The sequence below is a fragment of the Cherax quadricarinatus genome, chromosome 46, assembly GCF_038502225.1.
Source record: "Cherax quadricarinatus isolate ZL_2023a chromosome 46, ASM3850222v1, whole genome shotgun sequence".
Classification (NCBI taxonomy): Eukaryota; Metazoa; Arthropoda; class Malacostraca; order Decapoda; family Parastacidae; genus Cherax; species Cherax quadricarinatus.
Genome location: NC_091337.1, coordinates 31,795,721 through 31,817,677, shown reverse-complemented (window position 1 = coordinate 31,817,677; position 21,957 = coordinate 31,795,721). Strand labels below are relative to the sequence as shown.

The 21,957-nt window shown below is 44.4% G+C and overlaps 1 protein-coding gene across 1 annotated transcript in view; it reads left to right on the top strand.

Moving 5' to 3' along the window:
* Positions 1–400: 400 nt before the first annotated feature.
* Positions 401–21,957, top strand: part of LOC138854016 (calaxin-like) — a 129,677-nt gene continuing 108,120 nt past the window's right edge. The window contains exon 1 of the mRNA XM_070094406.1: positions 401–515. Coding sequence (XP_069950507.1) covers positions 449–515 — 67 coding nt within the window. The 5' untranslated portion in view covers positions 401–448. The remainder of the gene's footprint in view (positions 516–21,957) is intronic.

The following is a 21,957-nucleotide window of genomic DNA, read 5'->3' as shown; positions in this document are numbered from 1 at the left end:
TCCAGGTTACAATGAGTGTAAACAATCACTGTTGGTTACCATTACAACGAGTGTAAACAATCACTGTTGGTTATCATTACAACGAGTGTAAACAATCACTGTTGGTTACCATTACAACGAATGTAAACAATCACTGTTGGTTACCATTACAACGAGCGTAAACAATCACTGTTGGTTATCATTACAACGAGTGTAAACAATCACTGTTGGTTACCATTACAACGAGTGTAAACAATCACTGTTGGTTACCATTACAACGAGTGTAAACCATCTCTGTTGGTTACCATTACAACGAGTGTAAACAATCACTGTTGGTTACCATTACAACGAGTGTAAACAATCACTGTTGGTTACCATGACAACGAGTGTAAACACTGTTGGTTACCATGACAACGAGTGTAAACAATCACCATGGTAACCGCAACCAACGTCTAGTTATTATTCAGTCATGTCGAAGAACACAACATATAAGGGATACTCAAAACTTGCTGAAAAAATAGCCAAGAATACTCATTGTAAGTGAAGGTATACCAGTTTATTTTTCACTTAACATTTACACTTAAAATATATAGTTATCTGAAAACTAAAATTGGTGTTTATTGTCTGAGATTTACTGCCCATCCTGACACCCACATAACTTGTATATATAACATTAATTTTTAAAGTGGTGGGCTGATAAGCCAGTGGAAGGTCTCATTCAGGTGACTAAAAGCTCTAGTGGCGGGTCATAGAATGACTCAAACTGGAGTCAGGAAATACTTGTGTTTCCTGATTAATGTAACCCAACACAACCCACGTCTGTCATATAATAAATACTGGGTACAAGGACCACCCAACACTATTAACCAAGGAAATTACACTAGCAGTTAGCTATTAATGGTGAATGAACCTTACGGGTTGAGCGCTCTCCGTGATTATATTATTTACAATGTTTTTATTATGTCACTGAAATATTATTAAATTATGTTATTCAGTATTACTGAGTCATAGTAATAATAATTATATTTTCTTACATGTAATTAAATGTTAATTATAAGACATCAACTTTATTAATTTGTAAAATAACTTACACAATGTAAGACAATTTTCAGTATTTTACAGGTTGAAGATAAATAACTTACATATAAACCCACACATTCACTAAATTAAAAAAAATATAAAGCCTGATTATTTATTTTTGGGACGTTATTGATCAACACCATGCCCAGCTCTAGCTCTAGGGCTGGGTAGGTACCTGAGCCAGAGCTTGCAGCTCACAAGACTGCCATATTAGCCCCCTTGGGGCGGGGATGGCAGACCAGAGAGGTCTAGCTTGTGGCTAGGCCTGGGGACACTTGGTCCCACAGATGAGGAGGTACTTGTACCTCCTCCCATGGCAGACTTAAGTCTCAGACACTCTCTAGAGAGGGAGCAGGCGAAATATGCACAAACACTGATCTCTGGGATGAGATGAAAAAGCTGTAAGCCTTCTCCCTGAAAGCTGGCTGCCTTGGATCAAACGTGTAGCACATGCTACACGCCACGGTATTGTCCAGTGTGGGTAGAGGTATTGTCCAGTGTGGGTAGATCGGTAAAGCACTGCGTACCTTGTCCTAAGGTTCGAGTCTCCTTCAGCCAGAGGTCACTGTTTGTATATATATATATATATATATATATATATATATATATATATATATATATATATATATATATATATATATATATATATATATATATATATATATATGCAGGTTGGTAGACAGCAACCACCCAGGGAAGTACTACCGTCCTGCCAGATGACTGTGAAACAAAAACCTGTAACTGTTTTGAATGATGGTAGGATTGCTGGTTTCTTTTTCTGTCTCATAAACACGCTAGATAACAGGGATATCTTGCTACTCCTACTTACACTTTGGTCACACTTCACAGACACGCACATGCATATATATATATACATACATCTAGGTTTTTCTCCTTTTTCTAAATAGCTCTTGTTCTTCTTTATTTCTTCTATTGTCCATGGGGAAGTGGAAAAGAATCTTTCCTCCGTAAGCCATGCGTGTCGTATGAGGCGACTAAAATGCCGGGAGCAATGGGCTAGTAACCCCTTCTCCTGTAGACATTTACTAAAAAATGAGAAGAAGAAAAACTTTATAAAACTGGGATGCTTAAATGTGCGTGGATGTAGTGCGGATGACAAGAAACAGATGATTGCTGATGTTATGAATGAAAAGAAGTTGGATGTCCTGGCCCTAAGCGAAACAAAGCTGAAGGGGGTAGGAGAGTTTCAGTGCGGGGAAATAAATGGGATTAAATCTGGAGTATCTGAGAGAGTTAGAGCAAAGGAAGGGGTACCAGTAATGTTAAATGATCAGTTATGGAAGGAGAAAAGAGAATATGAATGTGTAAATTCAAGAATTATGTGGATTAAAGTAAAGGTTGGATGCGAGAAGTGGGTCATAATAAGCGTGTATGCACCTGGAGAAGAGAGGAATGCAGAGGAGAGAGAGAGATTTTGGGAGATGTTAAGTGAATGTATAGGAGCCTTTGAACCAAGTGAGAGAGTAATTGTGGTAGGGGACCTGAATGCTAAAGTAGGAGAAACTTTTAGAGAAGGTGTGGTAGGTAAGTTTGGGGTGCCAGGTGTAAATGATAATGGGAGCCCTTTGATTGAACTTTGTATAGAAAGGGGTTTAGTTATAGGTAATACATATTTTAAGAAAAAGAGGATAAATAAGTATACAAGATATGATGTAGGGCGAAATGACAGTAGTTTGTTGGATTATGTATTGGTAGATAAAAGACTGTTGAGTAGACTTCAGGATGTACATGTTTATAGAGGGGCCACAGATATATCAGATCACTTTCTAGTTGTAGCTACACTGAGAGTAAAAGGTAGATGGGATACAAGGAGAATAGAAGCATCAGGGAAGAGAGAGGTGAAGGTTTATAAACTAAAAGAGGAGGCAGTTAGGGTAAGATATAAACAGCTATTGGAGGATAGATGGGCTAATGAGAGCATAGGCAATGGGGTCGAAGAGGTATGGGGTAGGTTTAAAAATGTAGTGTTAGAATGTTCAGCAGAAGTTTGTGGTTACAGGAAAGTGGGTGCAGGAGGGAAGAGGAGCGATTGGTGGAATGATGATGTAAAGAGAGTAGTAAGGGAGAAAAAGTTAGCATATGAGAAGTTTTTACAAAGTAGAAGTGATGCAAGGAGGGAAGAGTATATGGAGAAAAAGAGAGAGGTTAAGAGAGTGGTGAAGCAATGTAAAAAGAGAGCCAATGAGAGAGTGACCTGGAGTTTACCTGGAGAGAGTTTCGGGGGTCAACGCCCCCGCGGCCCGGTCTGTGACCAGGCCTCCTGGTGGATCAGCGCCTGATCAACCAGGCTGTTGCTGCTGGCTGCACGCAAACCAACGTACGAGCCACAGCCCGGCTGATCAGGAACTGACTTTAGGTGCTTGTCCAGTGCCAGCTTGAAGACTGCCAGGGGTCTGTTGGTAATCCCCCTTATGTGTGCTGGGAGGCATTTGAACAGTCTCGGGCCCCTGACACTTATTGTATGGTCTCTTAACGTGCTAGTGACACCCCTGCTTTTCATTGGGGGGATGGTGCATCGTCTGCCAAGTCTTTTGCTTTCGTAGTGAGTGATTTTCGTGTGCAAGTTCGGTACTAGTCCCTCTAGGATTTTCCAGGTGTATATAATCATGTATCTCTCCCTCCTGCGTTCCAGGGAATACAGGTTTAGAAACCTCAAGCGCTCCCAGTAATTGAGGTGTTTTATCTCCGTTATGCGCGCCGTGAAAGTTCTCTGTACATTTTCTAGGTCGGCAATTTCACCTGCCTTGAAAGGTGCTGTTAGAGTGCAGCAATATTCCAGCCTAGATAGAACAAGTGACCTGAAGAGTGTCATCATGGGCTTGGCCTCCCTAGTTTTGAAGGTTCTCATTATCCATCCTGTCATTTTTCTAGCAGATGCGATTGATACAATGTTATGGTCCTTGAAGGTGAGATCCTCCGACATAATCACTCCCAGGTCTTTGACGTTGGTGTTTCGCTCTATTTTGTGGCCAGAATTTGTTTTGTACTCTGATGAAGATTTAATTTCCTCATGTTTACCATATCTGAGTAATTGAAATTTCTCATCGTTGAACTTCATATTGTTTTCTGCAGCCCACTGAAAGATTTGGTTGATGTCCGCCTGGAGCCTTGCAGTGTCTGCAATGGAAGACACTGTCATGCAGATTCGGGTGTCATCTGCAAAGGAAGACACGGTGCTGTGGCTGACATCCTTGTCTATGTCGGATATGAGGATGAGGAACAAGATGGGAGCTAGTACTGTGCCTTGTGGAACAGAGCTTTTCACCGTAGCTGCCTCGGACTTTACTCTGTTGACGACTACTCTCTGTGTTCTGTTAGTGAGGAAATTATAGATCCATCGACCAACTTTTCCTGTTATTCCTTTAGCGCGCATTTTGTGCGCTATTACGCCATGGTCACACTTGTCGAAGGCTTTTGCAAAGTCTGTATATATTACATCTGCATTCTTTTTGTCTTCTAGTGCATTTAGGACCTTGTCGTAGTGATCCAGTAGTTGAGACAGACAGGAGCGACCTGTTCTAAACCCATGTTGCCCTGGGTTGTGTAACTGATGGGTTTCTAGATGGGTGGTGATCTTGCTTCTTAGGACCCTTTCAAAGATTTTTATGATATGGGATGTTAGTGCTATTGGTCTGTAGTTCTTTGCTGTTGCTTTACTGCCCCCTTTGTGGAGTGGGGCTATGTCTGTTGTTTTTAGTAACTGAGGGACGACCCCCGTGTCCATGCTCCCTCTCCATAGGATGGAAAAGGCTCGTGATAGGGGCTTCTTGCAGTTCTTGATGAACAGAGAGTTCCATGAGTCTGGCCCTGGGGCAGAGTGCATGGGCATGTCATTTATCGCCTGTTCGAAGTCATTTGGCGTCAGGATAACATCGGATAGGCTTGTGTTAATCAAATTTTGTGGCTCTCTCATAAAAAATTCATTTTGATCTTCGACTCTCAGTCTGGTTAGCGGCTTGCTAAAAACTGAGTCATATTGGGACTTGAGTAGCTCACTCATTTCCTTGCTGTCATCTGTGTAGGACCCATCTTGTTTAAGTAGGGGCACAATACTGGACGTTGTTCTCGATTTTGATTTGGCATAGGAGAAGAAATACTTTGGGTTTCTTTCGATTTCATTTATGGCTTTTAGTTCTTCCCGCGATTCCTGACTCCTAAAGGATTCTTTTAGCTTAAGTTCGATGCTTGCTATTTCTCTGACCAGTGTCTCCCTGCGCATTTCTGATATATTGACCTCTTTTAGCCGCTCTGTTATTCTTTTCCGTCGCCTGTAAAGGGAGCGCCTGTCTCTTTCTATTTTACATCTACTCCTCCTTTTTCTTAGAGGAATAAGCCTTGTGCATACATCGAGTGCCACCGAGTTAATCTGTTCTAGGCATAAGTTTGGGTCTGTGTTGCTTAGTATATCTTCCCAGCTTATATCGGTTAGGACTTGGTTTACTTGGTCCCACTTTATGTTTTTGTTATTGAAGTTGAATTTGGTGAATGCTCCCTCGTGACTAGTCTCATTTTGTCGGTCTGGGGCTCCACGCATACATGTCTGAACCTCAATTATGTTGTGATCTGAGTATATTGTTTTTGATATGGTGACATTTCTTATCAGATCATCATTGTTAGTGAAGATGAGGTCTAGTGTATTCTCCAGTCTAGTAGGCTCTATTATTTGCTGGTTTAAATTGAATTTTGTGCAGAGATTTAAAAGCTCGTGTGAGTGTGAGTTTTCATCAGAGCTGCCTCCTGGTGTTATTACTGCAACAATATTATTTGCTATATTCCTCCATTTTAGGTGCCTTAAGTTGAAATCCCCCAGGAGCAAGATGTTGGGTGCAGGAGCTGGAAGATTTTCCAGACAGTGGTCAATTTTTAACAGCTGTTCCTGGAATTGCTGGGATGTTGCATCCGGAGGCTTGTAGACTACCACAATGACTAGGTTTTGGTTCTCGACCTTTACTGCTAAAACTTCCACTACGTCATTTGAGGCATTAAGCAGTTCTGTGCAAACAAGTGACTCTGCAATGTACAGGCCAACCCCCCCCTTTTGCCTGTTCACTCTGTCACATCTGTATAGGTTGTAACCTGGGATCCATATTTCGTTGTCCAAGTGATCCTTTGTGTGGGTCTCAGTGAAAGCCGCGAACATTGCCTTTGCCTCTGCAAGCAGTCCACGGATGAAAGGTATTTTGTTGTTTATTGCTGGCTTTAGACCCTGTATATTTGCAAAGAAGAATGTTATCGGACTGGTGGTATTGTTGGTACTGGGGGGGGATTTTTTTTCCGGCATTAGTATCTGTATCTGTTGGTTTGGAGTGGAGGCCATCGACTGTGGTTCCACTCCAGGAATGACTGGATTTGGTGTACGATTTCTGCCATTTCCTGCCAGTTTTTTTTCCTTCCTGGCACTAAAAAACCTCTCCCTCTTGAGTGGCTGTGGCTACCCAGGTTTTCCCATGGCCTGGATGTTTTGTATCTTTTTGTCCCCTTTAGATGGTATGCCTGGCAATTTAAGTTATAGCACAGTCTTTCCTGTACTGAAGAGGTACACATTTCAGGGTGAAAAAGCTTACAGGAAGGGAGTTTGCATTTTCCTGTTGTCATATGGGCATGACATTTTCTAGGGTGGTCATAGTTGCATGTCCCATCTGTTTTTCCAGATTTCCCATGCCAGCAGATACCAAGTGCATAGTATGTGCACAGGCTTGGTTTCCGTTTGCCTTGGGTTTCTGTGACTGTATTCCCTGTTGGTGCATGTTTCCCTCTCTTATTCCTATCCTCCTTAGCACCAACAATGGAGCTCCCACCAGTTGTTTTTGGTAATTTATCCTCACTATTGCTATTGGAGTCCTCTTGTTTGCTATTTCCTGCGGTATTTCTGGTTTGCAATATTGGTTTTATCTTATCTTTGACTACACTTGTTTCCCTACTATGGCTCCTGTCCTCTATGAGGTCATTTATATGTATTCCTTCCTGCGTATAATTCCCGACTACCTGGACAAAATCTCCAGCTTCACCATTACTGTCTACCAGGACAGTATCTCCAGCTTCACCATTTCTGTCTCCCAGGACAGCACCTCCAGCTTCACCATTACTGTCTCCCAGGACAGCACTATCAGCCCCACATTTACTGACTACCAGGACATCACCTCCAGCCTTACAGTTTGTGACTACATGGCCCGTATCAAGGGCAGTACCATTCAGCCCGGACTTTTTATGTTCCCATCTGTTGTAGAAAGCTTCCAGGTTTTCTATGAAAGCAGCTTTCATGTTATCCTCTTTTAATACCCTTGTGATTTTAGTCCACAGATTTTCCTCATTTGGGCATACCCAAAAACACTTCTCTGTTTTAATACTGCTTGTAGCTAGTTCTGGGATATCTGCACAAGGAGCATGACACCAATTTCCACAAAAATGACAATTTATCCATGTGGTAGCCCGTTTGTTTGACTGACCACAGACTACACACAGCTTCATAATGATTTGAATGGTTGATTTATTGCAAGTCTACTAGCAACCTCTTGAATATTATATTAATAACCTTAAATGAAGCTCTAGCTATTTGTATTTCTGTTTCTAACTCTTTTTGTATATTGGACAGCTTACCGTCACGTTCCTGATTTTTAATGTTTGTGATTATAAGGGCGCCTACAAACCCATCCGTTTACAGTCTGCTTTATTGTCCAACGAAACTGTTTGAAACCAGTCCCGGGTTCGGACCAGTCAAGGGTTCGGACCAGTCAAGGGTTCGGACCAGTCGATCTGCTCTGATCAGTGGGTCACTTATTTAAAACATACTGGTCGGTGATTTGAGCTAACACATGAAGGATCTACTGGAAATTATCTACCCGAGTAATATGTGATTTGACTGATACAAAAGTATAACTTGCGTGTTGAAGAGCCGGTGATATCTGGCAGCTCCTACAATGACGTACAGTCGACCTCTTTGTTTATCAATCGCTGTATCTGGCTTTTCTATTTTTGTTTTTCCGTCTCCACCACAATAAATGCTATATTATCACTATAGTTGACTGGTGCAAATTTTGGAGGAAGGACGCTTTTTCTGTAGTAATAATTGCTTCTCGTTGTGTATATTGCGACCGCTGGTAACTACAGGTTATATGAAATTCACAGTAACGTCTCGTATTTCAAGAAAATGAAACTAATGAAAGTCACTCCACTCCACTAAGTACCATTATAATACTGGTTAGTTGCTACTACAACACTGTATTCTGCTATTCACTGGTATCACTAGATTATATGCGAGTACACTAGCAGGCCAGGAAGATTATTAAAAACAGCTGACCTGTGGTAAGTTTCTGGCGACTTCTGGCACCTGCCTCTATAGGCTTATCACTTCATTTACAAATTCACCTGTTTTCAAATGACACTTTAGCCTTTATCATCAATATACTAGGGAGCCACTGTAGTATACACTATACACTATGTATACTCAATGCTTTCAGGGAGACTTTCTTTCCTCTGACACAACGTTCAATTATTATTATTTTTTTCACACGGGAAACAGGCCTATGATTCCCCTCTGGCAGTAAACTCTGCTAGGTAATGCACACTAATTCTCCTTTTTTGACTCAGTATATAATGTTTTCCGCCCAAGATTGGTTCCAGGCGCTAGAGGGATGTATCGTATAGGATTGATGACACAAATTAAAGTTCTAGCACGTAAGAGCGACCGTGAAAACACCAGAAAGCCGGGAGCACAACGAGGCACGCTGACGGTTGGTTACAAGCGACCTCACTCTCCTGAGATGTTATCAACAAATTTTGTTGAAAATAAGAAAAAGTTCTGGAGTGAGATTAACAAGTTAAGAAAGCCTAGAGAACAAATGGATTTGTCAGTTAAAAATAGGAGAGGAGAGTTATTAAATGGAGAGTTAGAGGTATTGGGAAGATGGAGGGAATATTTTGAGGAATTGTTAAATGTTGTTGAAGATAGGGAAGCTGTGATTTCGTGTATAGGGCAAGGAGGAATAACATCTTGTAGGAGTGAGGAAGAGCCAGTTGTGAGTGTGGGGGAAGTTCGTGAGGCAGTAGGTAAAATGAAAGGGGGTAAGGCAGCCGGGATTGATGGGATAAAGATAGAAATGTTAAAAGCAGGTGGGGATATAGTTTTGGAGTGGTTGGTGCAATTATTTAATAAATGTATGGAAGAGGGTAAGGTACCTAGGGATTGGCAGAGAGCATGCATAGTTCCTTTGTATAAAGGCAAAGGGGATAAAAGAGAGTGCAAAAATTATAGGGGGATAAGTCTGTTGAGTGTACCTGGTAAAGTGTATTTTTAGAGTTATAATTGAAAGAATTAAGAGTAAGACGGAGAATAGGATAGCAGATGAACAAGGAGGCTTTAGGAAAGGTAGGGGGTGTGTGGACCAGGTGTTTACAGTGAAACATATAAGTGAACAGTATTTAGATAAGGCTAAAGAGGTCTTTGTGGCATTTATGGATTTGGAAAAGGCGTATGACAAGGTGGATAGGGGGGCAATGTGGCAGATGTTGCAAGTGTATGGTGTAGGAGGTAGGTTACTGAAAGCAGTGAAGAGTTTTTACGAGGATAGTGAGGCTCAAGTTAGAGTATGTAGGAAAGAGGGAAATTTTTTCCCAGTAAAAGTAGGCCTTAGACAAGGATGTGTGATGTCACCGTGGTTGTTTAATATATTTATAGATGGGGTTGTAAGAGAAGTAAATGCGAGGGTCTTGGCAAGAGGCGTGGAGTTAAAAGATAAAGAATCACACACAAAGTGGGAGTTGTCACAGCTGCTCTTTGCTGATGACACTGTGCTCTTGGGAGATTCTGAAGAGAAGTTGCAGAGATTGGTGGATGAATTTGGTAGGGTGTGCAAAAGAAGAAAATTAAAGGTGAATACGGGAAAGAGTAAGATTATGACGATAACAAAAAGATTAGGTGATGAAAGATTGGATATCAGATTGGAGGGAGAGAGTATGGAGGAGGTGAACGTATTCAGATATTTGGGAGTGGACGTGTCAGCGGATGGGTCTATGAAAGATGAGGTGAATCATAGAATTGATGAGGGAAAAAGAGTGAGTGGTGCACTTAGGAGTCTGTGGAGACAAAGAACTTTGTCCTTGGAGGCAAAGAGGGGAATGTATGAGAGTATAGTTTTACCAACGCTCTTATATGGGTGTGAAGCGTGGGTGATGAATGTTGCAGCGAGGAGAAGGCTGGAGGCAGTGGAGATGTCATGTCTGAGGGCAATGTGTGGTGTGAATATAATGCAGAGAGAATTCGTAGTTTGGAAGTTAGGAGGAGGTGTGGGATTACCAAAACTGTTGTCCAGAGGACTGAGGAAGGGTTGTTGAGGTGGTTCGGACATGTAGAGAGAATGGAGCGAAAGAGAATGACTTCAAGAGTGTATCAGTCTGTAGTGGAAGGAAGGCGGGGTAGGGGTCGGCCTAGGAAAGGTTGGAGGGAGGGGGTAAAGGAGGTTTTGTGTGCGAGGGGCTTGGACTTCCAGCAGGCATGCATGAGCGTGTTTGATAGGAGTGAATGGAGACAAATGGTTTTTAATACTTGACGTGCTGTTGGAGTGTGAGCAAAGTAACATTTATGAAGGGATTCAGGGAAACCGGCAGGCCGGACTTGAGTCCTGGAGATGGGAAGTACAGTGCCTGCACTCTGAAGGAGGGGTGTTAATGTTGCAGTTTAAAAACTGTAGTGTAAAGCACCCTTCTGGCAAGACAGTGATGGAGTGAATGATGGTGAAAGTTTTTCTTTTTCGGGCCACCATGCCTTGGTGAGAATCGGCTAGTGTGATAATAAAAAAAAAATGCATATTTACTTTGTATAAAGGCAAAGGGGATAAAAGAAAGTGCCAAAATTATAGAGGGATAAGTCTGTTGAGTATACCTGGTACAGTGTATGGTAGAGTTATTATTGAAAGAATTAAGAGTAAGACGGAGAGTAGGATAGCAGATGAACAAGGAGGCTTTAGGAAAGGTAGGGGGTGTGTGGACCAGGTGTTTACAGTGAAACATATAAGTGAACAGTGTTTGTGACATTTATGGATTTGGAAAAGGCATATGACAGGGTGGATAGGGGGCAGTGTGGCAGATGTTGCAGGTGTATGGTATAGGAGGTAGGTTACTGAAAGCAGTGAAGAGTTTTTACGAGGATAGTGAGACTCTGGTTAGAGTATGTAGGAAAGAGGGAGATTATTTCCCAGTAAAAGTAGGCCTTAGACAAGGATGTGTGATGTCACCGTGGTTGTTTAATATATTTATGGCTACTCTGTGACTGAAGAAATACTTCCTAACATCCCTGTGATTCATCTGTGTCTTCAACTTCCAACTGTGTCCCCTTGTTGCTGTGTCCCATCTCTAGAACATTATGTCTGCGTCCACCTTGTCGATTCCTCTCAGTATTTTATATGTCATTAATATATCCCCCCTATCTCTCCTGTCCTGCAGTGTCGTCAAGTCAATTTCCCTTAACCTCTCCTCGTAGGACATACCCCTTAGCTCCGTGACTAGTCTTGTTGCAAACCTTTGCACTTTCTCTACTTTCCTTACGTGCTTGGCTGGGTGTGGGTTCCAAACAGGTGTTACATATTCCAATATGGGCCTAACGTACAGTGTACAGGGTCCTGAATGATTCCTTATTAAGATGTCGAAATGCTGTTCATAGGTTTGCTAGGCGCCCATATTCTGCAGCAGTTATTTGGTTGATGTGTGCCTCAGATGTGCCTGGTGTTATACTCACCCCAAGATCTTTTTCCTTAAGTGAGGTTTGTTGTCTCTGGCCCCCTAGATTGTACTCCATCTGCGATCTTTCTTGCCCTTCCCCAATCTTCATGACTTTGCATTTGGTGAGGTTGAACTCCAGAAGCCAGTTGCTGGACCAGGCCTGCAGCCTGTCCAGATTCCTTTGTAGTTCTGCCAGGCTCTCGTCCGATTGGATCCTTCTCATCAACTTCACATCATCTGCAAACAGGAACACTTCAGAATCTATTCCTTCCGTCATATCGTTCACAAGTACCAGAAACAGCACCAGTCCTAGGACTGACACTTGTGGAACCCCACTCGTCACAGGCGCCCAGAGACACTGGTCTGTAGTTTGGTGCCTCGTTTCTTAAAAATGGGAACTACATTTGTTGTTTTCCATATCTCAGGGAGTTGCCCAGTTTCAAGGGATGTATTGAAGACTATGGTTAGTGGCATGCACAGCATCTCTGCTCCTTCTCTAAGGACCCACTGGGAGATGTTGTCCGGTCCCATCGCCTTTGAGGTATCAAGGTCACTTAGCAGCTTCTGCACCTCCTTCTCGGTTGTTCATATGTCATCCAACACTTGTTGGTATATTCCCTGCTGATGTTCCCCTCTGTACTGTCTTCCCAGAGCCCTTCATGTCTCTACTGTAAATACTTCCTTAAATCTCCTGTTTAGCTCCTCACATACCTCCTGATCGTTTCTTGTGAGTATCCCACCTTCTGTCCTCAACATGATCACCTGGTCTTTAATTGTTGTCTTTCTCCTGATATGGCTATATAATAGTTTCGGGTCAAACTTGACTTTCGATGCTATGTAATTTTCATACTGTCACTGGGCCTCCCTCCTTACCTGTGCTTACTCGTTCCTGACTCTGCAACTAATCTCCCTATTTTCATGTGTTCTATGCCTTCTCTACTTTTTCCATTGTCTATTGCACTTAGTTTCTGCTTCCTTACACCGTCGGGTAAACCAGGTGCTCACTCTGGTTTTCTCATTATTTCTGTTGCCCTTGGGAACAAACCTTTCCTCTGCCTCCTTGCATATTGTTGTCACGTATTCCATCATCTCGTTTACTGACTTTCCTACCAGTTCTCTGTCCCACTGAACCTCCTGCAGGAAGTTCCTCAAACCTTTGTAGTCCCGTCTTTTATCGTCTGGTTTTTTCCCATTCAACTCCTGTTTCCCTCTCCACTAGTAACTCTATTATGCATTCAAAGCACAGAACCACTTGATCATTAGCTCCTAGGGGACTCTCATATGTGATGTCCTCAATGTCTAAACTGCCCAGGGTGAACACAAGGTCCAGTCTTGCGGGTTCATCCTACCATCTCACTCTGGTAATGTAAGTAACATGTTGGTGCATCAGGTTTTCCAGTACCACATCCATCATCATGGCTCTCCATGTTTTGGGACCCCCATGTGGCTCCAGGTTTTCCCAATCAATCTCCCTGAGGTTGAAATCGCCCATAACCAGTAACTTTACTCTGCTCGAGTGAGCCCTTCTTGCCACCTGAGCCAGTGTGTCAACCATTGCTGAGTTGCTCTCTTCACATTTCTCTCTTGGCCTCCTGCAGTTCTGTGGTGGATTATGCATCACTGCAATGAATTCCTTGTGCTCCCCAGACTGAAGTGTACCTACTATGTAGTCCCTTTCTCCAATTTCGTCCATGCCTCCCATTTTCTCGACATTCCATCGGTTTTTTAAGAGCAGTGCAACCCCTCCTCCCCCTCTGCCCCTTCTATCTTTCCTCATGATCTGATATCCTGGTAGGAAGATTGCATCTGTTATTGTCTCAGTGAGTTTGGTTCTGTAACTACTATGATGTCCCAAGACATCATAGCAGTGTGTGTGTGTGTGTGTGTGTACTCACCTAGTTGAGGTTGCAGGGGTCGAGTCCAAGCTCCTGGCCCCACTTCTTCACTGGTCGCTACTAGGTCACTCTCCCTGAACCGTGAGCTTTATCATACCTCTGCTTAAAGCTATGTATGGATCCTGCCTCCACTACATCGATTCCCAAACTGTTCCACTTCCTGATTACTCTGTGGCTGAAAAAATACTTCATAACATCCCTGTGATTTATCTGTGTCTTCAACTTCCAACGGTGTCCCCTTGTTGCTGTGTCCCATCTCTGGAACATCCTGTCTTTGTCCACCTTGTCAATTCCTCTCAGTATTTTGCATGTCATTATCATGTCCCCCCTATCTCTCCTGTCCTCCAGTGTCGTCAGGAGTCTATTCCTTCCGTCATGTCGTTCACAAATACCAGAAATAGCACTGATCCTAGGACTGACTCCTGTGGGACCCTGCTGGTCACAGGTGCCCACTCTGACACCTCGCCACGTACCATGACTCGCTGCTGTCTTCCTGACAAGTATTCCCTGATCCATTGTAGTGCCTTCCCTGTTATCCCTGCTTTGTCCTCCAGTTTTTGCACTAATCTCTTGTGTGAAACTGTGTCAAACGCATTCTTGCAGTCCAAGAAAATGCAATCCACCCACCCCTCTCTCTCTTGTCTTACTGCTGTCACCATGTCATAGAACTCCAGTAGGTTAGTGACACAGGATTTCCCGTCCCTGAAACAATGTTGGCTGCTGTTGATGAGATCGTTCCTTTCTAGGTGTTCCACCAGTCTTCTGATAATCTTCTCCATGACTTTGCATACTATACATGTCAGTGACACTGGTCTGTAGTTTAGTGCTTCATGTCTGTCTCCTTTTTCAAAGATTGGGACTACATTTGCTGTCTTGCATGCCTCAGGCAATCTCCCTGTTTCGATAGATGTATTGAATATTGTTGTTAGGTACACATAGCACCTCTGCTCCCTCTCTCAGGACCCATGGAGTTTACCTGGAGAGAGTTTCGGGGGTCAATGCCCCCGCGGCCCGGTCTGTGACCAGGCCTCCTGGTGGATCAGCGCCTGATCAACCAGGCTGTTGCTGCTGGCTGCACGCAAACCAACGTACGAGCCACAGCCCGGCTGATCAGGAACTGACTTTAGGTGCTTGTCCAGTGCCAGCTGGAGAGATGTTATCCGGCCCCATTGCCTTTGAGGTATCTAGCTCACTCAGAAGCCTCTTCACTTCTTCCTCGGTTGTGTGTACTGTGTCCATCACTTGGTGGTGTGCCCCACCTCTCCGTCTTTCTGGAACCCCTTCTGTCTCCTCTGTGAACACTTCTTTAAATCTCTTGTTGAGTTCCTGACATACTTCATGGTCATTTCTTGTCTCTCCTCCTTCCTACCTGGTCCTTGACTGTTGTTTTCCTCCTGATGTGGCTGTATAACAGCTTCGGGTCAGATTTGGGTTTTGCTGCTATGTCATTTTCATATTGACGTTAGGCCTCCCTTCTTATCTGTGCATATTCATTTCTGGCTCTACGACTGCTCTCCTTATTCTCCTGGGTCCTTTGCCTTCTATATTTCTTTCATTCCCTAGCACACTTGGTTTTTGCCTCTCTGCACCTTTGGGTGAACCATGGGCTCATCCTGGATTTTTCATTAATCCTGTTACCCTTGGGTACAAACCTCTCCTCAGCCTCCTTGCTCACTGTTGCTACATATTCCATCATCTCATTAACTGGCTTCCCTGCCAGTTCTCTGTCCCACTGAACCCCGTTCAGGGAATTCCTCATTCCCGTGTACTCCCCTTTCTTGTAGTTTGGCTTCATTCATCCTGGCCCTCCTACTTCCCCCTCCACTTGTAGCTCTACTGTGTATTCGAAGCTTAAAACCACATGATCGCTGGCCCCAAGGGGTCTTTCATATGTGATGTCCTCAATATCTGCACTACTCAAGGTGAATACTAAGTCCAGTCTTGCTGGTTCATCCTCTCCTCTCTCTCTCTTGTAGTGTCCCTTATGTGTTGGTACATGAAGTTTTCCAGTACCACCTCCATCATCTTAGCCCTCCATGTGTCTTGGCCCTCATATGGCTCCAAGTTCTCCCAATTGATCTCCTTGTGGTTAAAGTCACCCATGATCTGGAGCTTTGCCCTGCATGCAAGAGCTCTTTTGGCCACTGCAGCCAGTGTGTCAACTATCGCTCTATTGCTCTCGTCATACTCTTGCCTTAGCCTCCTGCTGTTCTGTGGTGGGTTATATATCACTGCAGTTACCACCTTGGGACCTCAAGAGTGAAGTGTTCCTGCTATGTAATCGCTTGCTTCTCCACTGTCTCCTCTCTCCAGCTCATCAAAATTCCATCAGTTTTTGATCAACAGTGCCACTCCTCCACCCCTCTGTTACCTCTGTCTTTCCTCAGGATCTGGTATCCCGTTGGAAAGATGGCATCTGTTATCATACCTGTTAGCTTGGTTTCTGTGAGAGCTATGATGTCCGGTGATGCTTCTTTGACTCTTCCGTGCCTCTCCTCCCACTTATTTGTTATTCCATCAGTGTTTGTGTACCATACCTTCAGTTTCCTTTCCAACACTGTGGTTTGGGGGCCTGTGAGGGTGGGAGACCTGGTAGCATACTGTGGAATTCTATAGCTGGGTGTTGGGTGGAAGCTGTGAGTGTGGATTGTAGTTTGTGTTGGGATGGTGTTCTGAGGATAGTTCTGTGTGTGCTTGCCCTTGCTGCTCTGTCCTGCTCTGATTGACCTCTGCTGGTTCCATCCTTGTCTTCTTTCCTAGCTCCTTTCGCTTTTTTGTCCTCTCTCTCAGCTGGTGTCGTTCTGTGTGTTCTGTCTCTGTCTAGAAACACCCTCTTGTATTTTTCCGAGTAGTTCAACCATGGTTTCTCTTGGAGGATCCTGTTCTGCACTGTTTCTGTCCTGAGAATCAGCTTGATCGGTTGTTTTCTCCCCTTCAAGTACCCCCTCCCCCTATTCTCTGAAAATTTACAATCTCGTCCATGTCTTCTTCACCTATTTCAGTGATGATGTTCTCAATCTCCTTTCTTTCTGCCTGCCGTCTTTCAGTGTGTGTCCTTTCCTCTCTCTCCTGAAGCCAATGGATAAACACTGATTTTGCCCTTTCCTCCTCCCATTGCCTCTCCCTCTGTGACTCTGGTTCCTGTCTGTATGTGGTTATTTTCTCCCTTGTTTTTTTCGAGGGGCTCTTGGTAGCATTGTTGTGCCTCTGCATTTGACCTATCACCCTCTCCACCTGCACCCAGCTGCTCTCCCCTTTCACTTCTTGGCCCTTCTTGGCAGGCTGATATGACCTTAGCATAATTCATATCTCCTTCCTTCCTGTTCGGCCTCTCAGCTTCATATGCTGTGTCTTCTCTGGCCAATGCCCCTGTAACTTAATTCAGCCTGTTTACCTCATCTTCTAGGGCCCTTATCCTGGTTACTGCAGTTTCGACTTGTGCCTCAAAATTCTTCTTCTCCTTCTCCAACCTCTTTTCTAAATTCAGAGAAAGATCTGTCTCCATTTTTTCAGAAAGCTCTCCTAATTTTCTCTCCCAGTCTTGTTCCATCCTTTTCCACTGCTCCTCCATCCACTTCTCCCTACCAGAACCATTCTTATCTGATCCCTGGTTCCTGCGAGTCGCCACCATTTTTCCGTTTTTTTTCTTTGTTTTTTTCCTTCATTTTTCCCTCTTCTTCCCTGTGTGTGTATATGTGTGTGTGTACTCACCTATTTGTACTCACCTATTTGTGGTTGCAGGGGTCGAGTCCTAGCTCCTGGCCCCGCCTCTTCACCGGTTGCTACTAGGCCCTCTCTCTCCCCGCTCCATGAGCTTTATCAAACCTCGTCTTAAAACTGTGTATGGTTCCTGCCTCCACTACGTCATTTTCTAGGCTATTCCACTGCCTTACAACTCTATGACTGAAGAAATACTTCCTACTATCTCTCTGACTCATTTGTGTCTTCAACTTCCAATTGTGGCCTCTTGTTTCTGTGTCCCCTCCCTGGAACATCCTGTCTTTGTCCACCTTGTCTATTCCACGCAGTATTTTATATGTCGTTATCATGTCTCCCCTGACCCTCCTGTCCTCCAGTGTGGTCAGGCCGATTTCCCTTAATCTTTCCTCATAGGACATTCCCCTTAGCTCTGGAACTAACCTTGTCGCAAACCTTTGTACTTTCTCTAGTTTCTTGACGTGCTTTATCAAGTGCGGGTTCCAAACAGGTGCTGCATACTCCAGTATGGGCCTGACATACACGGTGTACAGTGTCTTGAATGATTCCTTACTAAGGTATCGGAATGCTGTTCTCAGGTTTGCCAGGCGCCCATATGCTGCAGCAGTTATCTGATTGATGTGTGCTTCCGGAGACATGCTCGGTGTTATACTCACCCCAAGATCTTTCTCCTTGAGTGAGGTTTGCAGTCTTTGGCCACCTAGCCTATACTCTGTCTGTGGTCTTCTGTGCCCCTCCCCCATCTTCATGACTTTGCATTTGGCAGGATTAAATTCGAGAAGCCATTTGCTGGACCAGGTGTCCAGTCTGTCCAGGTCTCTTTGAAGTCCTGCCTGGTCCTCATCAGATTTAATTCTCCTCATTAACTTCACATCATCTGCAAACAGGGACACTTCTGAGTCTAACCCTTCCGTCATGTCGTTCACATATACCAAAAATAGCACTGGTCCTAGGACCGACCCCTGTGGGACCCCGCTCGTCACAGGTGCCCACTGTGATACATCATTACGTACCATGACTCGTTGTTGCCTCCCTGTCAGGTATTCTCTGATCCATTGCAGTGCCCTTCCTGTTATATGCGCCTGGTGCTCTAGCTTCTGCACTAATCTCTTGTGAGGAACTGTGTCAAAGGCCTTCTTGCAGTCCAAGAAGATGCAATCAACCCACCCCTCTCTCTCTTGTCTTACTTCTGTTATTTTATCATAAAACTCCAGAAGGTTTGTGACACAGGATTTGCCTTCCGTGAATCCGTGCTGGTTGGCATTTATACTCCTGTTCCGTTCCAGGTGCTCCACCACTCTCCTCCTGATAATCTTCTCCATAATTTTGCATACTATACACGTCAATGACACAGGTCTATAGTTTAGTGCCTCTTTTCTGTCTCCTTTTTTAAAAATGGGAACTACATTTGCCGTCTTCCATACCTCAGGTAGTTGCCCAGTTTCCAGGGATGTGTTGAAGATTGTGGTAAGTGGCACGCACAATATATCTGCTCCCTCTCTAAGGACCCACGGGGAGATGTTGTCTGGTCCCATTGCCTTTGAGGTATCGATGTCCCTTAGCAGTTTCTTCACCTCCTCCTCATCTGTATGTATGTCGTCCAACACTTGTTGGTGTATTCCTTGCTGGTGTCCCCGTCTGGTCTGTCCCCCCAGAGTCCTTCCTGTCTCTACTGTAAATACTTCCTTAAATCTCTTGTTTAGCTCCTCACATACCTCTTGATCGTTTCTTGTGAGTTCTCCACCTTCTTTCCTCAGCCTTATCACCTGGTCCTTGACTGTTGTCTTCCTCCTAATGTGGCTATACAGCAGTTTCGGGTCAGATTTGACTTTCGATGCTATGTCGTTTTCATACTGTCGCTGGGCCTCCCTCCTTATCTGTGCATACTCGTTTCTGGCTCTTCTACTAATCTCCTTGTTTTCCTGGGTCCTATGCCTCCTGTACCTTTTCCATTCTCTGTTGCACTTAGTTTTTGCCTCCCTACACCTTCGGGTAAACCAAGGACTCGTTTTGGTCTTCCTATTATTTCCGTTTCCCTTGGGAACAAAACTTTCCTCTGCCTCCTTGCACTTTGTTGCCACATATTCCATCATCTCGTTTACTGATTTTCCTACCATTTCTCTGTCCCACTGAACCTCCTGCAGGAAGTTTCTCATACCTGTGTAGTCCCCCCCTTTTATAGTTTGGCCTGTCCCCTTCAGTTCCTGTTACCTTCTCCACTTGTAACTCTACTATATAGTCAAAACTCAGAACCACATGATCGCTAGCTCCAAGGGGCCTCTCATAAGTGATGTCCTCAATGTCTGAACTGCTCAGGGTGAACACAAGATCCAGTCTTGCTGGCTCATCCTCCCCTCTCTCTCTGGTTGTGTCCCTGACATGTTGATGCATGAGGTTTTCAAGTACCACATCCATCATCTTGGCTCTCCATGTTTCGGGACCCCCATGTGGCTCCAGGTTTTCCCAGTCGATCTCCCTGTGGTTGAAATCGCCCATTACCAGTAACTTTGCTCTGCTCGAGTGAGCTCTTCTTGCCACCTCAGCCAGTGTGTCCACCATCACCCTGTTGTTTTCTTCGTACTCTTCTCTTGGCCTCCTGCAGTTCTGTGGTGGGTTATACATCACTCCAATGACTACTTTATGTTCTCCGGACTGAATTGTACCTACAATGTAGTCTCTTTCTCCAATCATGTCCATGCCTTCCATTTCCTCAAATCCCCATCGGTGTTTTATGAGCAGTGCAACCCCTCCTCCCCCTCTACTCCTTCTATCTTTCCTCAGGATCTGATATCCTGTTGGGAAGATTGTGTCTGTTATTGTCTCAGCGAGTTTTGTTTCTGTGACTGCTATGATGTCTGGGGATTTTTCACTGATTCTTTCATTCCACTCCTCATGTTTATTCATTATTCCATCCGCGTTTGTGTACCAAACCTTTAGCTTCTTTTCTATCATTGTGGTCATGCCAGAATATTGGGGTTGGGGGAGCGAGAGCCTTGGTGGGGGCCTATATGGGGCTGTGGTGTAGGTGGGGTTTGTGTTGATGGGGGTGGGGTCAGAATGCCCATAAGGGACAGCTGTTGGGGTGAGGTTTGTGATATGGGGATTGGTGGCAGAGGGAACAGTGAGTGGGTTGTAGTATAGGTTGCTCAGTTGCGTTGGGAATGTCGCGGGTGGAGTCTTTTGGTGGGAGATTCTGTGGGGTGTGTTTGCCCTTCCTCCTGTGTCTGGGTCCTGCTCATTTTCATTGCTTCTCGTTCCTCCTTGCGTCTCTGTACCCTCTCTTTCAGTGTAGTCCTTTCTTCTTGTGTTCTGTCGCGGTCGAGGTATACTCTCTGGTACCCCTCTTTGTCCCTCAGTCTTGCTTTCTCTTGCAGAATCCTGGTTCGAACTGATTCTTCCTTGAAAGTTACTCTGACAGGCCGTATCCTTCCACTCGCAAACCACCCAATTCTCTGAAAATTTGTCACCTGGGTCATATTGCCCTCCCCTATTGTTTTCATGATGCCTTCAATCATTTTTTTCTCCTCCTGTTTTATTTCTTCAAAGTTGGCCCCCTTGGCTTCTTGGAGCCCGTACACAAAAACTGACCTCGCCCTTTCCTCCTCCCACTGAGTCTCCATCTGCGTCCTCTGAGGCATTTTATTTCCTTCCATTGACATGTTCTTGCCTTCAGTCCCTGTCATATCTGAAACTTCTATTCTCAGTGGACTGTCTTTCCTGACCAGCTGTCCCTTGCTACTGCAGTTGGCTGTTAGAATCTCTGCATATAGCATACCTTCATTGTCTTCGGACCTGTCGTTTGATCTTAGTGTGCTCGTCGTCTTTTCCCTGGCCCCACGTGGGTCTGATAGGGCCTTCATGTTCGGCATGTCTCCGTTGTTGCTTACCATCCCCTTGTCTGCGCCTGACTTTGAATTTCCTGATGTCACACCTGAATTGTCATTTGTCTCTCTAATCTGTTTCAGGCTTTGCAGTTTCTCTTCTAAGCACTGTATCCTAGCTTCTGCTGCTAAGACCTGTACTTCCCACTTCCTGCACTCTTCAGCTATCCGCTCCTCCATTTTCTTACCAAGCTCTACTATCTTCCTTCCCCACTCTTCCTCCCTTTTTTGGAGCTCTAGCTCCCAGTCTTTCCTCCCTGGTTCGTCCACCAGATCTCTGGGTTTCCGTCCTCTAAGGCCACCCATTTTTTTTTTTTTTTTTTTTTTTTTTTTTTTTTTTTTTTTTTATTTTTTTTTTTTTTACTTTTTATTACCACAGACAGAAGGCTAGAGGAGGGAGAGGGTGTGGGGGAGAGAGAGAGAGGGTAGAAAGAGGGAGAGAGAGGAGAGAGAAAGGGTAGAAAGAGGGAGAGAGAGGAGAGAGTATGGGGGTGAGGGATAAGACCAAGGGGGAGGGAGAGAAATGTGAGGGGGGAGAGAAAGGGTAGAGAGAGGGAGAAAGAGAGGGAGAGGGAGAGGGAGAGAAAGAGAGAGAGAGGGAGAAAGGAGGGAAGAAGGCTATGAGAGAGAGAAACGCGAGGGAGGGAAAAGGTAAGAGGTCTGTGGGGGAG